At 45.9% G+C, this 17,193-nt stretch overlaps 1 protein-coding gene across 2 annotated transcripts; it reads right to left on the reverse strand.

The window, feature by feature from the left end:
- Positions 1-486: 486 nt before the first annotated feature.
- LOC136496836 (probable WRKY transcription factor 50) lies at positions 487-4,655 on the reverse strand. Of its 2 annotated transcripts, none has more exons than XM_066492589.1 (4): positions 4,219-4,655; positions 4,028-4,110; positions 3,680-3,850; positions 487-869 (listed from the first exon to the last, which is right to left on the reverse strand). In XM_066492589.1, the coding sequence occupies exons 1-4, from the start codon at positions 4,525-4,527 to the stop codon at positions 698-700; spliced, it is 735 nt and encodes a 244-aa protein (XP_066348686.1). In that variant the 5' UTR covers positions 4,528-4,655; the 3' UTR covers positions 487-697. The 2 variants fall into 2 exon arrangements, with proteins under 2 accessions (XP_066348686.1, XP_066348685.1); XM_066492588.1 differs by having other exon boundaries at positions 4,028-4,113.
- Between the last annotated feature and the right edge of the window lie 12,538 nt (positions 4,656-17,193).

Genomic DNA, 17,193 nt, shown 5'->3' on the forward strand with positions numbered 1-17,193 from the left:
TTCACGAACATGCATGTGAATAATGGAAGTTTGTCTGAGAGCTCATGTTGGTTTACTTGCATGCTCGCAGCAACTGCTGTGGTGCAGTTTCGCAATCATTAGCAGCTGCACGCATGATGAGCAACGTGCTGGCTTCTTTGTACAATTAACCCCACGTGATTACCAATGTGTGTACTGCCTACAGGGCTACAGGCCACTGCAGCAAGCGAGCAAGGTGGCCTGGCCTCGCTTTCTGTGCCTTATTACATGCATGGCAGCCATGGCCTCGTTTATTGCGAAAAAAAGTGAACATAGTACTATTTTCGTCTTATTTGATAAATATTGTCCAATCGTCTTATTTGATAAATATTGTCCAATCGTGGATCAACTAAGCTCAAAAGATTCATCTCGTGATTTCCAACTAAACTGTGTAATTAGTTATTTTTTTTACCTACATTTAATACTCCATACAAGCGGTTAAAAATTGATGTGATGGAGAGAGAGTGAAAAATTTGAATGGCATCTAAACCAGGCCCATGTCTAAAGGCTTTAAGCAGGCACGCGTACCCGTTCCAACAGTATCAGATGTGTTCTGACGCATCATGCATGTGTAACAAAAGTCTCCAGTAGATTAGGATGGACCTTGCAGCTACTGCTGATTCATTGATTGATTACTTTCTACAAACGTAAAGCTTTGCACGCCCGCGCGCATCGATCTCTAGAGCGACGTGAAAGCGCAGCTGCCACTGTGGTCGGCGTCGGCGTCGTCGCTGCAGGGGGAATGCGTGTGGCGGCCCTCGTAGGTGGTGATCACCATGCGGCAGTCCTCCGACAGCCTCTCCACTCGCTTCTTCACGCGGCAGTTGCTGTGGGTGCACCGGTAGTAGCTCCTGGAAGTACGCACGCAAAGTGATAATTTAAAGCCAACTGAAACCACAAATTAAATTATGAAGTTTAAAGCTTTGAAACAATTCGTGCTTGTATATGAATCTAGCTGCACCAAGTTAGAGGAAGACCTCCTTGGCCTCTGAAGATCGACCAAGCACTAGTAAGCACTGTCAAGCTGAATATATCCAGTTTTTTTTCCCTGTTCAAATCTAGTGATTCATACTGAAAAAAATCTCACTTCCCAAGAAGTTACAGTTTCCAATTTAACCAAATATATACAAAAAATTACTAACATTTATGATACCAAATAAATATTTTTAGATTAATTATGAAATATACTTTTAAAGTAAACCTACTTCAAGACATAGTTGTTGATAAGATTTTCTATAAACTTGATCAAACTTAAGAAAGTTTGACTCATCCCAAACCTAGAATTGCTTTTGGATGGAGGGAAAAAAATGGTTGGTGACATATTTCACCATGCTGGGTATCTAATGGAAATAATGACAAGTTATCAATTTTTGGGACCCCAATATGTGGTTTCAAACTTTCAATCAGGGTTGTCAGGATCCTGATCGTGATCTTAGAATCGTATATCTTATACAGTCCTACCAAGCCGAAATGGTACCATTCCCGCCATGTATCCCAAATTTCATAGTATATTGATCCTATTCGAAAATTCCACACGATCTCATAAGATCTTTAGATCTTACAATACATAATATTGATATAGATGACCTTAGAAGTGATTGGGTTTTGATAAATATTATTTAAGGCTAAGGTGGATTGAAATTTACGAAAATCCAATTAAATCTTACCTAGAATCCTGATTTTAACAACCTTTGTTTCAATTATGCATGAGAACTCACGAAAAAAAATTATTCTTCCAGAATGATAATTTTACAAGGCAGGTTGAATGCGTGGTGGAGTTTTAATTGTACACTAGGCTACTATTTGTATTTTCTGTGAATTTTAATTGGCCAGTAGTATATATGCATGGGTGATTGTATTCTGGCACTCATCAAAAGCATTCTCATGAGATGAAAACATATAAACAGGGCATATAGATTCAGCCTCTATACCGTCTAGGCCTCGATCTACTACCAAAAGGAAACACTTACAAGAACACATGTAGCCTGAACAAAATTCAAAGAGACTACGGGCCAACAATCATGGACAGGTCGGCCTGCGTGCCTTTCCTACGGCACATCGAGTGTCTGAAGAAATTGTGTTGTGAATATGTGTGCACCATTTTGCATTTGTCCCAGCGCATGCATATGCACTCGTTCCTGTTCATGCGTGTGTCCTATTGCTACAGATCATGAATGATGATATGTTTTACTAGTGCATGCTGACATGCCGTAGACGGCGTGCATGATCAGAACTTAGACCAAGCAGGAAGAAAATTAAAAGATGTCTTTTACAGATCCTTTAAACTGATACTTTTAGAGTTCCAGCAACTATGCATGAATGCATCTGTCCTTTCATTTTGTAGTATTCCATTGTCAGCCTGCTCGGTTGGCTGATTCATATCGTTGCTGGTTCGTGAAGAAGTACTTGCTGACTGGTTTGTGTGAAAGAGAAATATTGTTTCGGCTGAAAATTTACGATCGTTTACGACAAGCCACAGCCAAACCAAACGTACAGGCTGTGTGACTCTTCTCCTTTGGGAAAAAGGTTGCTTGGTGTGGCTTTCTGCACCAACATTTTGGCGAATGCATGGCATTTTTGGGTGAAACAAAAGAGAAACACTTAAATAAAATAAACATAGCAGATCTGCCTTTTGTACATCATCTATCGCTGATGCTGCCACAAAAACGTGCATAATGTCATATTACTAAATAAACAACTTAGCCATAAAGTTACTTAATTATAATATTATATAGACGGCACCTTAGGTGTATATATCTGAGCTAATTTAGTACCCAGGTAGTGTTTAGTTGGCAAAATGGTACTGCAGCACTTTCGTTGTTATTTGACAATTAGTGTCCAATTATAGTCTAATTAGGCTTAAAAGATTCGTCTCATGAATTTCGTCTAAACTATGTAATTAGTTTTATTTTTTATTCATATTTAATGCTTCATGCATGCGTCCAAAGATTCGATGTGACGGAAAATCTTGAAAAATTTTGCAAAATGAAAGGGAACTAAACAGGCTCCCAGCCTATTTGGTTCATGATAATATGTTGCATATGTTATAAAACTCAACAAAACAGTTTCCCCTTGTAAACACAAATAAAAGTATTGCCAAGCACATCAATTTGGACGACACTCACTCGTCCGACAATATTCCATATGATATATTATTAGCAACCTTGATCTTTCACATGGATAAGCTAGTTGAACAATATCATAAATGCCCATGGAATCAATCTTTCCTATGATCGGTCAATGAAGCTAGGCATCAATCTTTGTTATTACTGCCCTTTTCTCAAAATGTGAATTTGCATGGTTCACATATAGACTTGTATATAAAATTGCTTGCTCATATAGAATGTAATTTATTTTTGCAAAAATATAAGCGATAAATTTTCGATATGGACATATGGCCAGTCTAAAAAGTTAAAGAATATATATGTGTGCTCAAACTTTAAAAATTTATGGATCTCAACCTAAGTTGTTGGTTTGATTTCAATTTTCACTGTTTAGCTGATTTCAGAAATTGACAAATTAAAACAACTCATTTTTTTGAAAGGAATTTAAACAACTCAATTCCCATAGTAGCAGTGGGGAAAATTCATGTTCGGAAAGAGGCATTAGGGTTAGGATCGCCATATATATACTATATATATACATATATTGCTGCGTATACCTTGGATGGAGGCTGTTCTTGACAACCTTCTGGCCGTACTTCCTCCACTTGTAGCCGTCGTCCAACACGTCCACGTCGCTCCTGGTCTGGAAGCAGAACCTCGGTTCCCTCATCTTCCTCCTCACCTTCATCCGTCCTCCTTTCTGCCCCGCCGCCGCCGGGCCCTTCCACCTGCTCACCTCATCAACAACAGATGTAGATATTCTCCCAATCAGTTCGTCAGCGCGAGAACGACCCCCCGCCCAGCACTACAAACCCTAACATTCGGTCAACCACACTACTCAACTATTGCTCCCAAGCGTGCAAGAATCAACAACAACAAGTGGGTTATGGTGAGGTCATACGTACCAATTGCAGGAACTTGGGCCGTTGCATGTGGTGGTGGTACTAGCGATCTCGGAGGCGGCTTTCGCCACCGAGGTGCGGCCCGCCTGCTAAAACCAAGATTACAAGGATCGATCAAGGAACAGCCCAGATCAGCAAGTCATTTAACCAGCTGGGCGCACGGGACAAGGGATCACGGGAGTCGCTTCATTTACCTCGCCGGCATCGAGCGCCGCGAAGCCGGTGGTGGTGGTCTTCTCGCAGGTGGCGGCGGCGGAGGCGGCGGAGGGGCAGAACGGGATGCCGGGAAGCAGCAGCGGGTACAGGAGGCCGCCGTGGTGGTGGTGATCCGAAGAGAGCATCACGCCATGATTATTCGCAGACTGCTCCTGGACCAACGGCATCTGCAGAAGCTTGTGCTGGTTCGGCAGCGGGGCAATAAGAGGATGCGGAGGGGCGCATGGACTGAGCGCGTAGAGGCTAGCAGGAAGGAAGGTCTCCAACAGCTGGCTGCTCCCCTCCATGCACGCATATAACAAGATCGACCGTGCAGGTGTGGGTTGTGGTGGTGGTGATCAATTGATCGATGGATCAGGATCAAAGAGGTATTGGGGGCATGAGTGAGCGAGTATGGGAGAGAAAGAAAGTGGTGGACAAGCTTGAGCTTGGTATGGTAGCTGGACAGGGACAGCCCCTTTAAAGAGCCTTTTCCTCAGATGGTGGTGTGATGGCAGTACCTGTTCCTGTAGCGGTATTGTACGGAGTAAGCGTACACTTGGGCCTTGTTTAGATGCCATCCAAATTTCAAGTTTTTTCATTCTCTCTCAATCACATCAATTTTTAGCTACTTGCATGGAGTATTAAATGTAGGTAAAAAAATAACTAATTACACAGTTTAGTTGGAAATTACGAGATGAATCTTTTGAGCCTAGTTGGTCCATGATTGGATAATATTTACCAAATAAGACGAAAAGTGGTACTATTTATCGGGTTCAAAAAAATTTGCAGTGAACAAGCCCTTGGCCGGAATTAAGAAATTTTGACTTCTTTTAAGTCTAGATTGCATTCTTTTTTGATGGAGGGAGTACGATATTAGCAAGGTGGTCTAAACATTAGTGGAGAATCAAAATTAACGAGAAACAAAAACTCTACTCTTATTTCGATCATTCATATATATGTGACACTCCTTTTTAGGACACCATACTAGTTCTAGGTTAGAGTTGCACTTTTTAGAACAGTGTTTGAATTCTAGAATCGCATTCATCTCTGGATGGAAGGAGTAGAAGCATACTTCCTCCGCCCACAAAGAAAGACCTTCGGCCTGTTCGCTTGGTCGTAAACTGATCGTAAATTTTCAGTTAGAATAGTATTTTTCTCTTATATCAAACCAGTCAGCAGTAATAATTCATGATCGTATACGATCATTTCAGCCCCAGCCGAACAGGCTGCTTATAGCATTCAAAAACTGTCCTAAAGAAAGACACGCTACGGCACTATTTGACACTGTTTCACACTATATATATCAGTGTCCTCTAGTATTTTTATGGGGCATCTAAGTCATTTTGCTGCTTAATCTTTAATAATTGGTGCTACATATACTCGACTGACTTAGGAGATGTTTGGTTCTTTAGTCGCTCCTAAAATTCATGTCACATCGAATGTTTAAATACTAATAAGGAGCATTAAATATAGATTAATTACAAAACCAATTATATAAATGGAGGCTAATTTCCGAGACGATTTTTTAAGTCTAATTAATCTGTCATTAGCACATGTTTACTGTAGTATCACGTTGTCAAATCATGGACTAATTAGGCTTAAAAGATTCGTCTCGCAAATTAGTCTTAAGTTATGCAATTAGTTTTATAATTAGTCTATATTTAATACTCCATACATGTGTCTAAACATTCGATGTAACAGAAATTTTAGGAATTAACCAAACAACCCGTTAGTTGGACCGAGGGAGTGTGCTACTGGAGTGGTGGATCAGGGCACAAGAATGCAGTAATTGTACCTTTTGTTCCCTGCAAATTGCTCAATAATTGTGGGGCATCCCACTCTCCCACGCCAAGGAAGTTCGGACACACTCGATGTGTAAAGCCTGCATTACATTTGTGTCCAACGTACTCCGTGCTCTTTTTCACTGACTACTTTCGTACTCATTGTGGCAAAATACCTGTCATTCTCGCTTTTCGAGAAATAACTTTGACTAATTTTATATTAAAAATATTAATATTTATGATACATATTACACATATTTTCTATAAATATAGTCGAACCTGTGGCACATAAATAAAAAACGACAGATAATATAGAACAGCGAGAGTATCTGTCAACAGAGGTAGCTTGTTACACAAACACCATAAACGTGCTTGTGGATGCTCATTGGCAGAGTACTAAAACGCAATAAACGTATATACTCCTACGACGTGCATGCTTTGCATGCAGTGGTACGAACATTATGGTACAGCTGACCGCTGACACAACGGTCCATGGCCATGCCAGTTACTATTCGTAAAAGGAATCATGCTAGATATATATACAGTAAGCTCAGGAGAGAGGGAAAAAAAAAAGAATCATGTCTACACAGAATTATGCATGCCCGATGCTGTACAACAGAGGAAATGACTCAATGAGCCATGCATGCACGCAGCTAGCGTTCGTACCAATCATATGCCTGCAGTGGCGCGGCAAGTGGCTGCTGTGTGGTCATGGTGCATGATACGCCGATTGAAAACTAGAGCGTCGTTCTCATCTCATGGGGCAAAGTGGTGGGCCTAACACGCCATTGCCAAGAGCTGAGCAGCCAGCCAGGCAGCCATGCATGACCAACCAAACGCATAGATCGCAGGCTCGCAGCATGCCGTTGCAGAGGCAAATGAAGCACTAGCCACGCTGGTGGCCTGGTCGTCACAACTCACACTGTACTGGTGTTTCCAGATTACGAGCTGCCGCTGAGCTGAGTGTGCTGAGGCAGTTGCAGGGGGAGAGGGGAATTTTGTTATCATTGCAGCTGCTGTAAAAAAAGCCTCTTCTTCAGGGCCATCAGCCATATGCCTTCCCCCGCTCTCCGCGCCAAACTATGGGCCCACTTGCTGATAGCTTGTGCATGCATACGTGCCCAGCGCCCGTCTGTCCAGCTAGTGCCCTTTGCCTTGCACAGATGCACTGCCTCCCAAGTCCCAAGTCCCAAGTCCCAAGTCCCAAGTCCCAAATCCCAAATCCAACGCAAGTTTAATTTGTGCAGGATTGCACTGTGATCAGTGTGATTGAGCTGATGGAGATATCCAAGTGCAGTGATGTGTGATGATGCGCGCGGATAGTTCATGAAGTCAGATCGGAAGACATACGATCGAGCAGTGCAGCACTACAGTCCGTTGGCACATGTTATAGGTGTTTGGATCCGGTGACTAAAATTTAGGAGGTGTCACGTGAGGGTGTCGTACGGGATGTTTGATACTAATAAAAAACTAAATTACAGAATCCGTCAGTACTCCACGAGACGAATTTATTAAGCCTAATCAATCCGTCATTAGCACATGTTTACTGTAGCACTACATTGTCAAATCATGGCCTAATTAGGCTTAAAAAGATTCGTCTCGCAAATTAGTCGCAAGCTATGTAATTAATTTCGTAATTAATTTATATTTAATACTTTATACATGTGTCTAAATATTCGATGGGACAACTACTAAAGTTTAGGAGGAGAAACCAATCACCTTGCGAATTTGCAATGGTACCAACGTGTTCCTAGAAAGAAGCAGGGGAGCACATCGGAGAGGTGAAGTGAAACAGGCTGTGTACTTTGTACGAACTGGGAGTCGTCTACGGCTACAGAGACACATCAGACAGACTACGGGCTGGGTAAGCTGCAACTGCAAGGCAGCAAGAGTGCTAGTACTAGTGGCAAAGCAGTCGGGGACAGCCAAAGGCGCAGCTAGCAGGTAGGAGTGTCGTTGCGTGCAACGAGCAGTTTTTCAATTCTCAATTTCTCTTTATATTCGTGGCCGGACGGGCGGCCAGTTTCATCCCGCGCTTGTTTAGTTGATGAATTTTTTAAAAAAATGGTACTGTAACACTTTCGTTGTTATTTGATAATTAGTGTTCAATCATAGTCTAATTAGACTTAAAAGATTCATAAGTAGCATTTCGTCTAAACTGTGTAATTAGTTTTTATTTTTTATTTATATTTAATGCTTTATGCATTTAAAGATTCGATATGACGGAGAATCTTAAAAAAATTTACAAAATTTTGAGAACTAAACACTAGCCTTGGCTAGTCGTTGCGTTCAGAGTCATTGGTCATCTTGCTGGAGAAAGTAGACACACGTCGCCTCCGGCAAAATGGTCATCATTGCTCAGGTAGACACGGCGCCGGCGCCGTTTGCTCCGGAGGAGGGCACCAACAGAGGACTTTACTGTTTGCTTTGCCTTCTCGTCCCCTTCGTAGATCAACGTAACTGGGTCACAAGAAAAGGAAAGATGAACGCGTACAGAAAAAAAAAAGTTGCTCTACAGAGTACAGACTAAAAGTTGTTTACGAGAAAGGCTGCGTTTGGTTTAGCGATAAAGTGGAATAGGATGGTGCTGTTTTAGTTTTTGTTGGAATGTTTCCTTGTTTGGATGAGAGGAGAAAATCATCGTTGTTTTGTGTTTGGTCCGATAAATGGATGTACTGTTTGATTTTCCGCTAGCAATTTAGGCCCGTGTGTCTTCCAGCTTTTCACTACTCTCCCCCCATCGGTCCTCACCCACCGTGGGTTTCCATCGATGGTGCTGCCCCACCTCGATGCGCCCTGCCACGCTGGTCCAGCCCGGAGCTCGCCCGCTGATTTGTTGTCGTGGCTGGAGCTCGCTCGCCCACGGCAGAGCCCTCCCGGTCGCCCGTGTCAAGGCTCTCACACGAGCTGCCCGTGTGGAGCTCTCATAGCTGCCCGCCGAAGCTCTCCCGTCCACTTGTGCACGACCTGCTCAAGATCAAGGGCGTGGCTGCCCCGGCGGCGCGACGTACCCTCCCTCATGCCCCTTCCACGTGACCCCTTCTCGATGGCTCCCCTCCAAGCCGCCCTCTCTCTGCCGACCCTCCTCGGTGGGGAGCCAGCGGCCTCTCCAAAGCGGCTCCCGCACCTGCCCCTGCCTCCAGAAAGACGGAAAGCGAAGGCGAAGAGACGGATGAGAGGGACTGAGATCCCGTGCAGTTGCTATTGCTACTGCAACTTAAGCAGTGGATCATTTTCAGCCATCCGAAGACCAGCCAACGGCCCAAACAAACCAAGCAACAATTCTTCCTCCTCTGCCTGTCCGTCTTGTTCAGGTAGCACCCATCGACGCGAGCCAGCAACTCAGCGAGTGCCGCCGTGACGGCAATCACCACCACCACTAGAACGGCCTGACCCTGACCCTAAACCCCCTGTTGCCGGCCACGTCGCCGGAGAGCCTGTCGACCACCACGTCGCTGTGCGCCCTGACATGAACGGTGAACGTCCGCAGCACCTTGCCGAAGCGCAGTCGCACGGGCACGGTGATCTTCAGAGTTCAGAGTGGCAGTGGCCATCGCCTGTTGCTGCATGCTTCGCCGCACCTGTTGATGCACATGCACCACCTCCTCTTTCATCGGCGGCGTGTATCTCGCCTTCCGATCCGCTGCCGCGTGCCGTCCTTCTACGTCGCGTCGCTCTCCATGCGCGACATCAACGTCGCCGGCCCGCTGCCCTCACCGGTCCTCCTCTTCCTTGATCCTCTCCTAGCAGCTCGATGCTGCCATGCACGCAGACAACTGCTGCAACGAGACGGTCATCGTGGAGTGTTGAGACCGGCTACCGGAGATTGCAGCTCGGCCAGGATCGGCAAAACACGAACGGTGGACGCATATACACAATGCATACACGGGTTTCGTAGCCCGACCTCCCGGCCACAGCTCGCACGGTGGGCGACGCCCCTGATTTTACGACGACGTGCGCTACGTGGCTGCCGTGATCACCATGGCGGGTGCAAACAGAAATTGGACGCAGTCACGACGTGTACAAGCACGACGCTGCCACCCGTGACCGATTACAAGATAAACATGCACCTAATGCAAATCTATAACTGAAACAAAATGCAACTAGATTACAACATGGAGTACCGCAGCGGCGGCAACGTCCTGGTGTCCTATTCCGGCGCGCGCTCGTCGTGGGGCCGTGGCCAGCGTTCGGCCAGCAGCTGAGAAATGTGATGGTGTTCACGGTGGCCATGAGGGACAGGGTGTGTGGCTCACGAAGGAGCAGGCCAGGTGCCTTGCCCTTGCCGCGGAGCAGGTGGCCAGCGTCGTGCCGTTGGCCGTCGATGCCACCGTGCTTGGTTCCTTGAACAAGATAGACAAGCAGCAGAGTGCAGAGGAGGAAGAAGTATTGCTTGGTTCGCTTGGGCCGTCGGATGGTCATCGGAAGGCTGAAAACGTCCAACTGCATAAGTTGCAGTAGCAATAGCAACTGCACGGGATCTCAGTCCGGATGAGATAATGGCGTCACAGAGGACGAGGGCGTCCCCAAATATAGAGAAATATTTCCCCCCCAACCCACCAAAAAAAGATGAAATTGTCCCTCCCCATTTCGTCCCATTTGAACTAAACACTACTTAAATATTATCTGTGACCATTCCTCTGCTTTTGCCCTCCTGATCTCCGCCCGTGAGGAACTGGTTAATGGAACGCGGGACATGACGATAGCACATTCCTCCAAACCGACGATAACATCTTTTAGGGTGGATCTAACGGTAGGGTGATGAGCCTCAAGCTCTCTTACCACTACCGCGACAATAGAGCTCCTCCTTAGGTCTCGTCTATTTTTTTAAGAGTTAAATGCACCATACGTCTATTAACTTGTGATGAGGTTTGCTTAGATCCATTAACTTTCAAAATGGTTTTTGGGGGGTCCATAAACTTTGTATGTCGTATCACTTAGGTCCATATCCCTCCACGTGGGCTTCTCATGCTGACGTGGCCTGCTGACATGTCCTTCCGAAGCAGCTCTTGGCAATGCATTATGTCAAATAGCTTGTGGGCGAGCGCCACTGCCTCAGCGCCGAACATTGGATGCACATGGGGTCACCGCGCTGCCTGCGAGCATGGCGCTGGCCATGACGGCACCTGGCGAGGCTAGCGCGGAGGCGTGCTCGAGACCCTCGCGGTGTGCCAGGTCTGCGGTGGCCGCGTCCTCGGTGCCACCCTACTCCTGCCTCGTGTCGTGGGACTTCGCCCGCGACCCCTGCACTGCGTTCCCGTGCGGCCTCCGCTGCTACGCGGCCGAGAGAGCACGTCGACTCTCCAGTTGCCGCCCTCGAGGTATAGGCCGAAGAACCCACGGGAGTCGAGGCAGCCGTAGACCGGCGGCTCCATGACGCTCTCCGGCTGCGCCTCGAGCGCCGTGTGCCGCCAGTACGTCGGCGGCGGCATCCGGACGCCGTAGAACTCCATGTGCAGCGCCATGTATGACTTCCCGAGCCACAGCGCAAACCGGCGGTTCGCGGAGACGAGAGGCGGCGAGGAGCTGGTGAAGTTCTGCCCAAGGACGAGCGTGTCGGATGGGTGGCGGAAACTCTACCACTCCGGCACTGTCTTCTCGTACCGCCGCACAACGTGGTGCGCCAGACGGGGAAGGAGGACAGGAACTCGTTCGACACGTTCATGGACAACCTCACCGGCGTCTTCCGGCGGATGACGCTCGAAGACGACATCAACCTCCGCGCGTACTACTGGACCAGTGAATCCAAGGCGTGGAGGTCGGACTACATGGCCATCTCGGAGCGGTGCAAGCTGTCGACGCCGTGCGGCGCACATGGCCTGTGTGTCCCCAGGAAGGCCGAGTGCCAGTGCCTCGACGACAACAGCATGAGCGCCCTCGCCGCCGCCGATGCACCATCGTGCCACCCCGAGGAGACCGCCAACCTGTGCACCGACAGCGGACAACAACTGGGATTCAACGTGGTGCGGCGGAAGCGGGTGTCCGTGGCGTACAAGGAGGAGCTGCCATTCGAGACGAACAGGACAGTGGTGGAGTGCGAGGCGGCATGCGCGGGCAACTACAACTGTTGGCCCGCGGTGCGCAGTGGCGCCAGCGGGTACTGCTACCTCATCGACTTCCCCTTGGAGACGCTGGTGTACGAGGCCGACGATCGGAAGGTGGTGAAAGGTCCTTATGTGGTTTTGGTAATTGAGTGACAACCTAGGTTGACTAATTGTGTTTATGTGAGATACACAGGTGATTAGTCCACAGGTACATATGTGTGAGCAACATATGCCATGAAGGTGAAAATGGCTTGGAGATGTTGCAAAGCTCACACATGTGATGATGAAGGAGCTCATTGCACATGAGACATGACATTGAGTCATGTGATCAAGGTGGAGAAGATCAAGATGAGACTTGGCTTGATGGACCGGTTGCAAGCGTGAAGGGCAAGTTGGAGGCTTTGGAGCGATGGACCGCGTGGCGGTGAAGCTTGAGCAAGACTAGGCGCCGATGGACAAAGGCAATGGTGAAAAGCAAGTGAAGTCAAGATCGATGAACCAATATGATCACATGATGATATGAAGTGGATCATATCATTATTAATCGTGTTGGTGCATGTGTTGCATCGACATTGAAGGAGATGGAATGGAATGCGCAAGGCAAAGGTATAACCTAGGGCATTTCATTTCACCGGTCATAGGTGTGTAGAGAAGTTTATGACCGGATTTAGGATAAATGGCCGTACTATCAAAAGGGGCAAACTTATTTGCATATCGGTCATCTAGTACCACTCGAGTGATCTAATTTTGCATTGTCGCTAGGATTGAGTGGAGTGGCAAGTTGAGTGGCTAAATCCCTTGAAAATGTTTGTGAAAATATGCTAACACATGTGCACAAGGTGATACACTTGGTGGTTGGCACATTTGAGCAAGGGTGAAGAAGTTAGAAGTGAAAAGGAGTTAGTCACGCTGGTCACAGAGTGACCAAATGCGTCTGGTATTAACGATGAACTCAGCGACCGAACGCGTCCGGTCGACACACCGGACGTGTCCGATGTGAATAAGCAAAATCGGTGTTCGGTGAGACAGTTGATCGGACGCTGGCCGCGTCCGGTCTGGAGTGATCGGACGCGTCTGGTCGTCCATGGGTGCTTACTATACTCGACCGGACGCTGAGGCTCAGCGTCTGGTCAGTTTCTAATTGTCACGTCCGGTCAGCCCTGGAGGCTTACTAGACTCGACCGGATGCAGCGGCTCTACGTCCGGTCATTTCAAACAATGCATCCGGTCAGACATATCAGAGAGCCATTGGTGGCAACGGTGGGACACGTGGCGGTCAGGTAGCTACCGGACGTGTCTGGTATGGTGACCGGACACGTCCGGTATTCACGACCGGTGTGTCCGGTGCTACGTCTGGTCAATAGGGCCGGAGCGTCCGGTCGTCCCGACTTTTGCCCAGTGAAGAGGTAACAGCTCTATTTGTTTGTGGGGTTATAAATAGAAGCCATGGTCGGCCTTGGGCCGACAACTGAGCACACTAAAGCCTTGGTGGCTTGTGTAGTAGTGCTTAGGAGCCCTCCATCTCACATATACTTGATAGTGATCATTCGATTGTGTGAGAGAGCGATTCTAGTGTGATTGCATCGTGAGGTTGCATCGAGTGGCACTAGATGATCGAGTTGCAAGCCGGTGGTGCTTGTTACTCTTGGAGGTTGCCACCTCCTAGATGGCTTACTAGTTGTCTCCGTCGAAGCCCGTAAGAAGCTTGTGCGGCGCTCCGAAGAAGTGCTTTGTGAGGGGCATTGTGCTCGCCCCGTGGGAGCCGCGAAGAGCAACTTTAGTAAAACGTGTCATTGAGCTACCCTCACTCTTGGGGTAGGTTCTTACGGTGCTGACGTGCGGGCTTGGCGGGTGATGCCAATTAGCCGCCGAACCACCAAGTGAGCGATTGACACAACAGGGACTAGCGTGTTGGCAAGCACGTGAACCTCGGGAGAAAAATTACCGTGTCAACCTTGTTCTTCCCGTTGGTTTGCATCCTCATTACATAAGCTTGTAACTACTTTCATATACATTGTGCTTGTGTAGTTGCTCTTGTAACTAGTTAGCTTGTGTAGCTTACTAGTTACCTTCTTGCTTGTGTAGCATAGAAGTAGCTCCCTTGTGTGGCTAATTAGGTTTGTGTAACCTTGTTAGTTACTTTGCTTAGTTTGTGTAGCTAAGTATTTGCGCTCTCTAATTTGACATTGGTTGCCTTGTTATAGAGCATTGCTAGTGAGCATTAGGTGGCTTTGTGCTTTTGCTTACTAGCATGTGTAGGAGCTCTCTTGTTGCTTAAAGTACTAGTGGCATAGGTTTGTGTGACCTTGCTCCTAGAATTGGTTAGATGAGCTCTAGCTAGCCCGGCACCTTTGTTGCTTAATTAGTATCTTTGGAAGGTGCTAGAGAACATAGATAGATAGGTGTAGTTTTGGCTAGACCGATCGTTTTAATTCCGCACTTGTTTCGGTTAGCCGATGCGATTAATTTTAGGAAAGACTATTCACCCCCCCTCTAGTTCGTCATCTCGACCTTACAAGTGGTATCAGAGCCTGGTCTCACATTTGTGGTCTTCATCGACCCGAGAGGATGGCGAACTTTGGGCTAGAAGTTGTTTGTGACACACACATTTTTGATGGCACACACTATGCATGGTGGAAACGTCATATGCTTGATCATTTCTGTGAATTGGGTCCCAAGGCATGGTGGATCATTGTTGTTGGTTTTTCTCGTAATGCCTTGGATAAGGATAACCTCACCCAGGCGCAAGAGGATTGCTTACAACTTGATCATCGTGCTCTTTATTATCTAACGTGTGCTATACATGATGATATTTTTAGACGTGTGTGGGACTTAGAGAGTGCTCATGATATGTGGCTAGCACTCCAAGCCTTTTATGGTGACTCCTCCACATGGAATGATGGTAAATTCAAGAAGGAGGATGAACCAAAGAAGCAGGCGCATGAGTGTGTTGAGCATAACCACAATTTGGTGATTATGGAAGATTGCTCCACCTCATGGTCAAGTGATGACGACGACGATCGATCAACTACAAATTCACTTTACAAGGTTGATGATGATGCCACAAGTGTTGCAAGTGATGATGCTAACCCATGCACACTTGATGGTAACGATGGTTCATGCTCAATCCATGATGAAGATGCTACTACATGCACTCCAACCACACCACATTGTCTCATGTCACAAGGTGACACCAAGGTATCAAATGATAATGTGGTTGATCATGTTGATTCATATGATGAGCTTGTTAGTAGACTTGCTAGCATGACCATGTCTTTAGAAAATGAGAAAGCTAAAACATTGAAATTAGAAAATGAAAACTCATTTCTAAAGAACTCTTGTGAAGAACATAAAGACTTATTTGATGCTTATAAATCTTCACATGATGAGCTTAAATTGAATCATGAGACACTACTTGCATCTCATGATGAATTATTAGAACAACATGCTTCTCTCATTAAAATGTTTACCAAGAAACTTAAAAATAATGAGAGTTCATCACATGGGTCAATTGATCAATCACATATTATTGCTAACCCTTGTGATATAGGCAAGAAGCATGTATCCACCTCTTGTGATGATTTATTAGATATGCCATGCTCTTCGCATATAGATGCTTGTTCTACTTCTATGTCTTGTGAGACTAACCTTTTGAAGGAGAACAATGAGCTAAATGAACAAGTGAAGAAATTGAGCAACAAGTTAGAGAGGTGCTACAACTCTCAAGTCACCTTTGAGCATATGTTGAAGACTCAAAGAAACTTTGGTGACAAGAGTGGAGTCAGCTTTAAGACTAGCAAAGTCAATCATCAAGAAAGCCACAATGACACAAGTGGCATTGGCTTCAACAAGAGCAAGATCAAGGGCAAAAGATAGGGCAAGAGAAGATATGAAAGAGAAATGAAGAAGCAAGAACAAGAGAAGCTCTCTCATTTCATGTGCTTCAAGTGCCATGAAGTGGGACATCTTGCAAATGGTTGCCCCAATGAAGAAAAGCTCAATTTGAATAAAGAAGAAGAGAGACTAAGACATGTGAAGTGCTTCAAGTGCCGCACTTGGGGTCATCTTAACTTAATATGCCCAACCAAGCAATTAGTAAAGCAACAAGTGAAGTCTCAAGCAAAGCCACAAGTTGAGCAAGAGAAGACACCCCAAGAGCAAATCAAGGTCAACCATGAAGATGGTGGTGATTTAATGATAAAGAAGAAGAAAACAAGAAGGGGTGGAAAGGCAAGGCATCTAATGCAAACTTAAGAAGCCAAGATGATGAGCAAGAATGAAGATAAGAAGAAAGATTATGCTCACATCAAGTGCTTCAAGTGTGAAAATATGGGACACTTTGCCTCTAAATGTCCTACCAAGCTTGAGAAGAAGGCTCAAGCAATTCATGAGAGGCAAGGTAATGAGAAGCACCACATGAGCAAGGAAGAGAAGGCTCAATCAAAGAGAAAGTGCTACTCATGTCGGGAAAGGGGACACATGGCACATTCATGTCCCCTAGGTAACACTCCTAAGCCTATTTCAATTGATGATGATTCTATGCTTAGGAAGTATGGCAATGATACCTCATTGGTTGCAATTGCAAAACATCCCGCTATTCATACTAAGACTATGCCTAAGTATGTTGTTCCTAACTTGAGAGGACCCAAACTTGTTTGGGTACCATCAAAAAGTGGATGATTGTTTGTAGATACCATCGTCATTGGAGACTTGATTCAATTGATTTCATATTGATCATCATATGATGAGTCAAGATATGAAGCCTAGTGCGCATCCAAACCCAATGCCAAGTGAAAATTGAGTGAAGTCCAAGTACTATCAACATACAAGTGCTATAATTCAAGTTGTTGGTGATTCATTGGATATATTTGATGACTTGCAAATAATTGAGTTGAAGCTTGCTAGTTGGATGATCATGAGCTAACCAAGGTATATCTCTTGTTGATCATTTTATTTGGATACATATGAGTTGATTGAATTGGATAAATATGTAATGTTGCTTGCTATGAGTTGATTGAATGGATAATTGATTAAGTAATCAAGGTTGGATTGATTTGTGTTGGATAAATTCACGAGATGGCTTTTAGTAAGTGATTTGAATAGATATATTTCTTATGGAAGTATTCAAATAAGTTAGTTTCAAGTT

This window comes from Miscanthus floridulus, chromosome 12 (genome assembly GCF_019320115.1).
Source record: "Miscanthus floridulus cultivar M001 chromosome 12, ASM1932011v1, whole genome shotgun sequence".
Classification (NCBI taxonomy): domain Eukaryota; kingdom Viridiplantae; phylum Streptophyta; class Magnoliopsida; order Poales; family Poaceae; genus Miscanthus; species Miscanthus floridulus.

What these genes read in the sequence shown, in the direction of transcription:
- LOC136496836 (XM_066492588.1), bottom strand. Translation starts at nt 4,527, where the DNA reads ATGGAGGGGAGCAGCCAGCTGTTGGAGACCTTCCTTCCTGCTAGCCTC. An exon ending in GGCCCAAGTTCCTGCAATTG is followed by an intron (nt 3,851 to 4,027) that starts GTACGTATGACC and finishes TGAGGTGAGCAG; the next exon opens with GTGGAAGGGCCCGGCGGCGG. An exon ending in AAGAACAGCCTCCATCCAAG is followed by an intron (nt 870 to 3,679) that starts GTATACGCAGCA and finishes GCGTACTTCCAG; the next exon opens with GAGCTACTACCGGTGCACCC.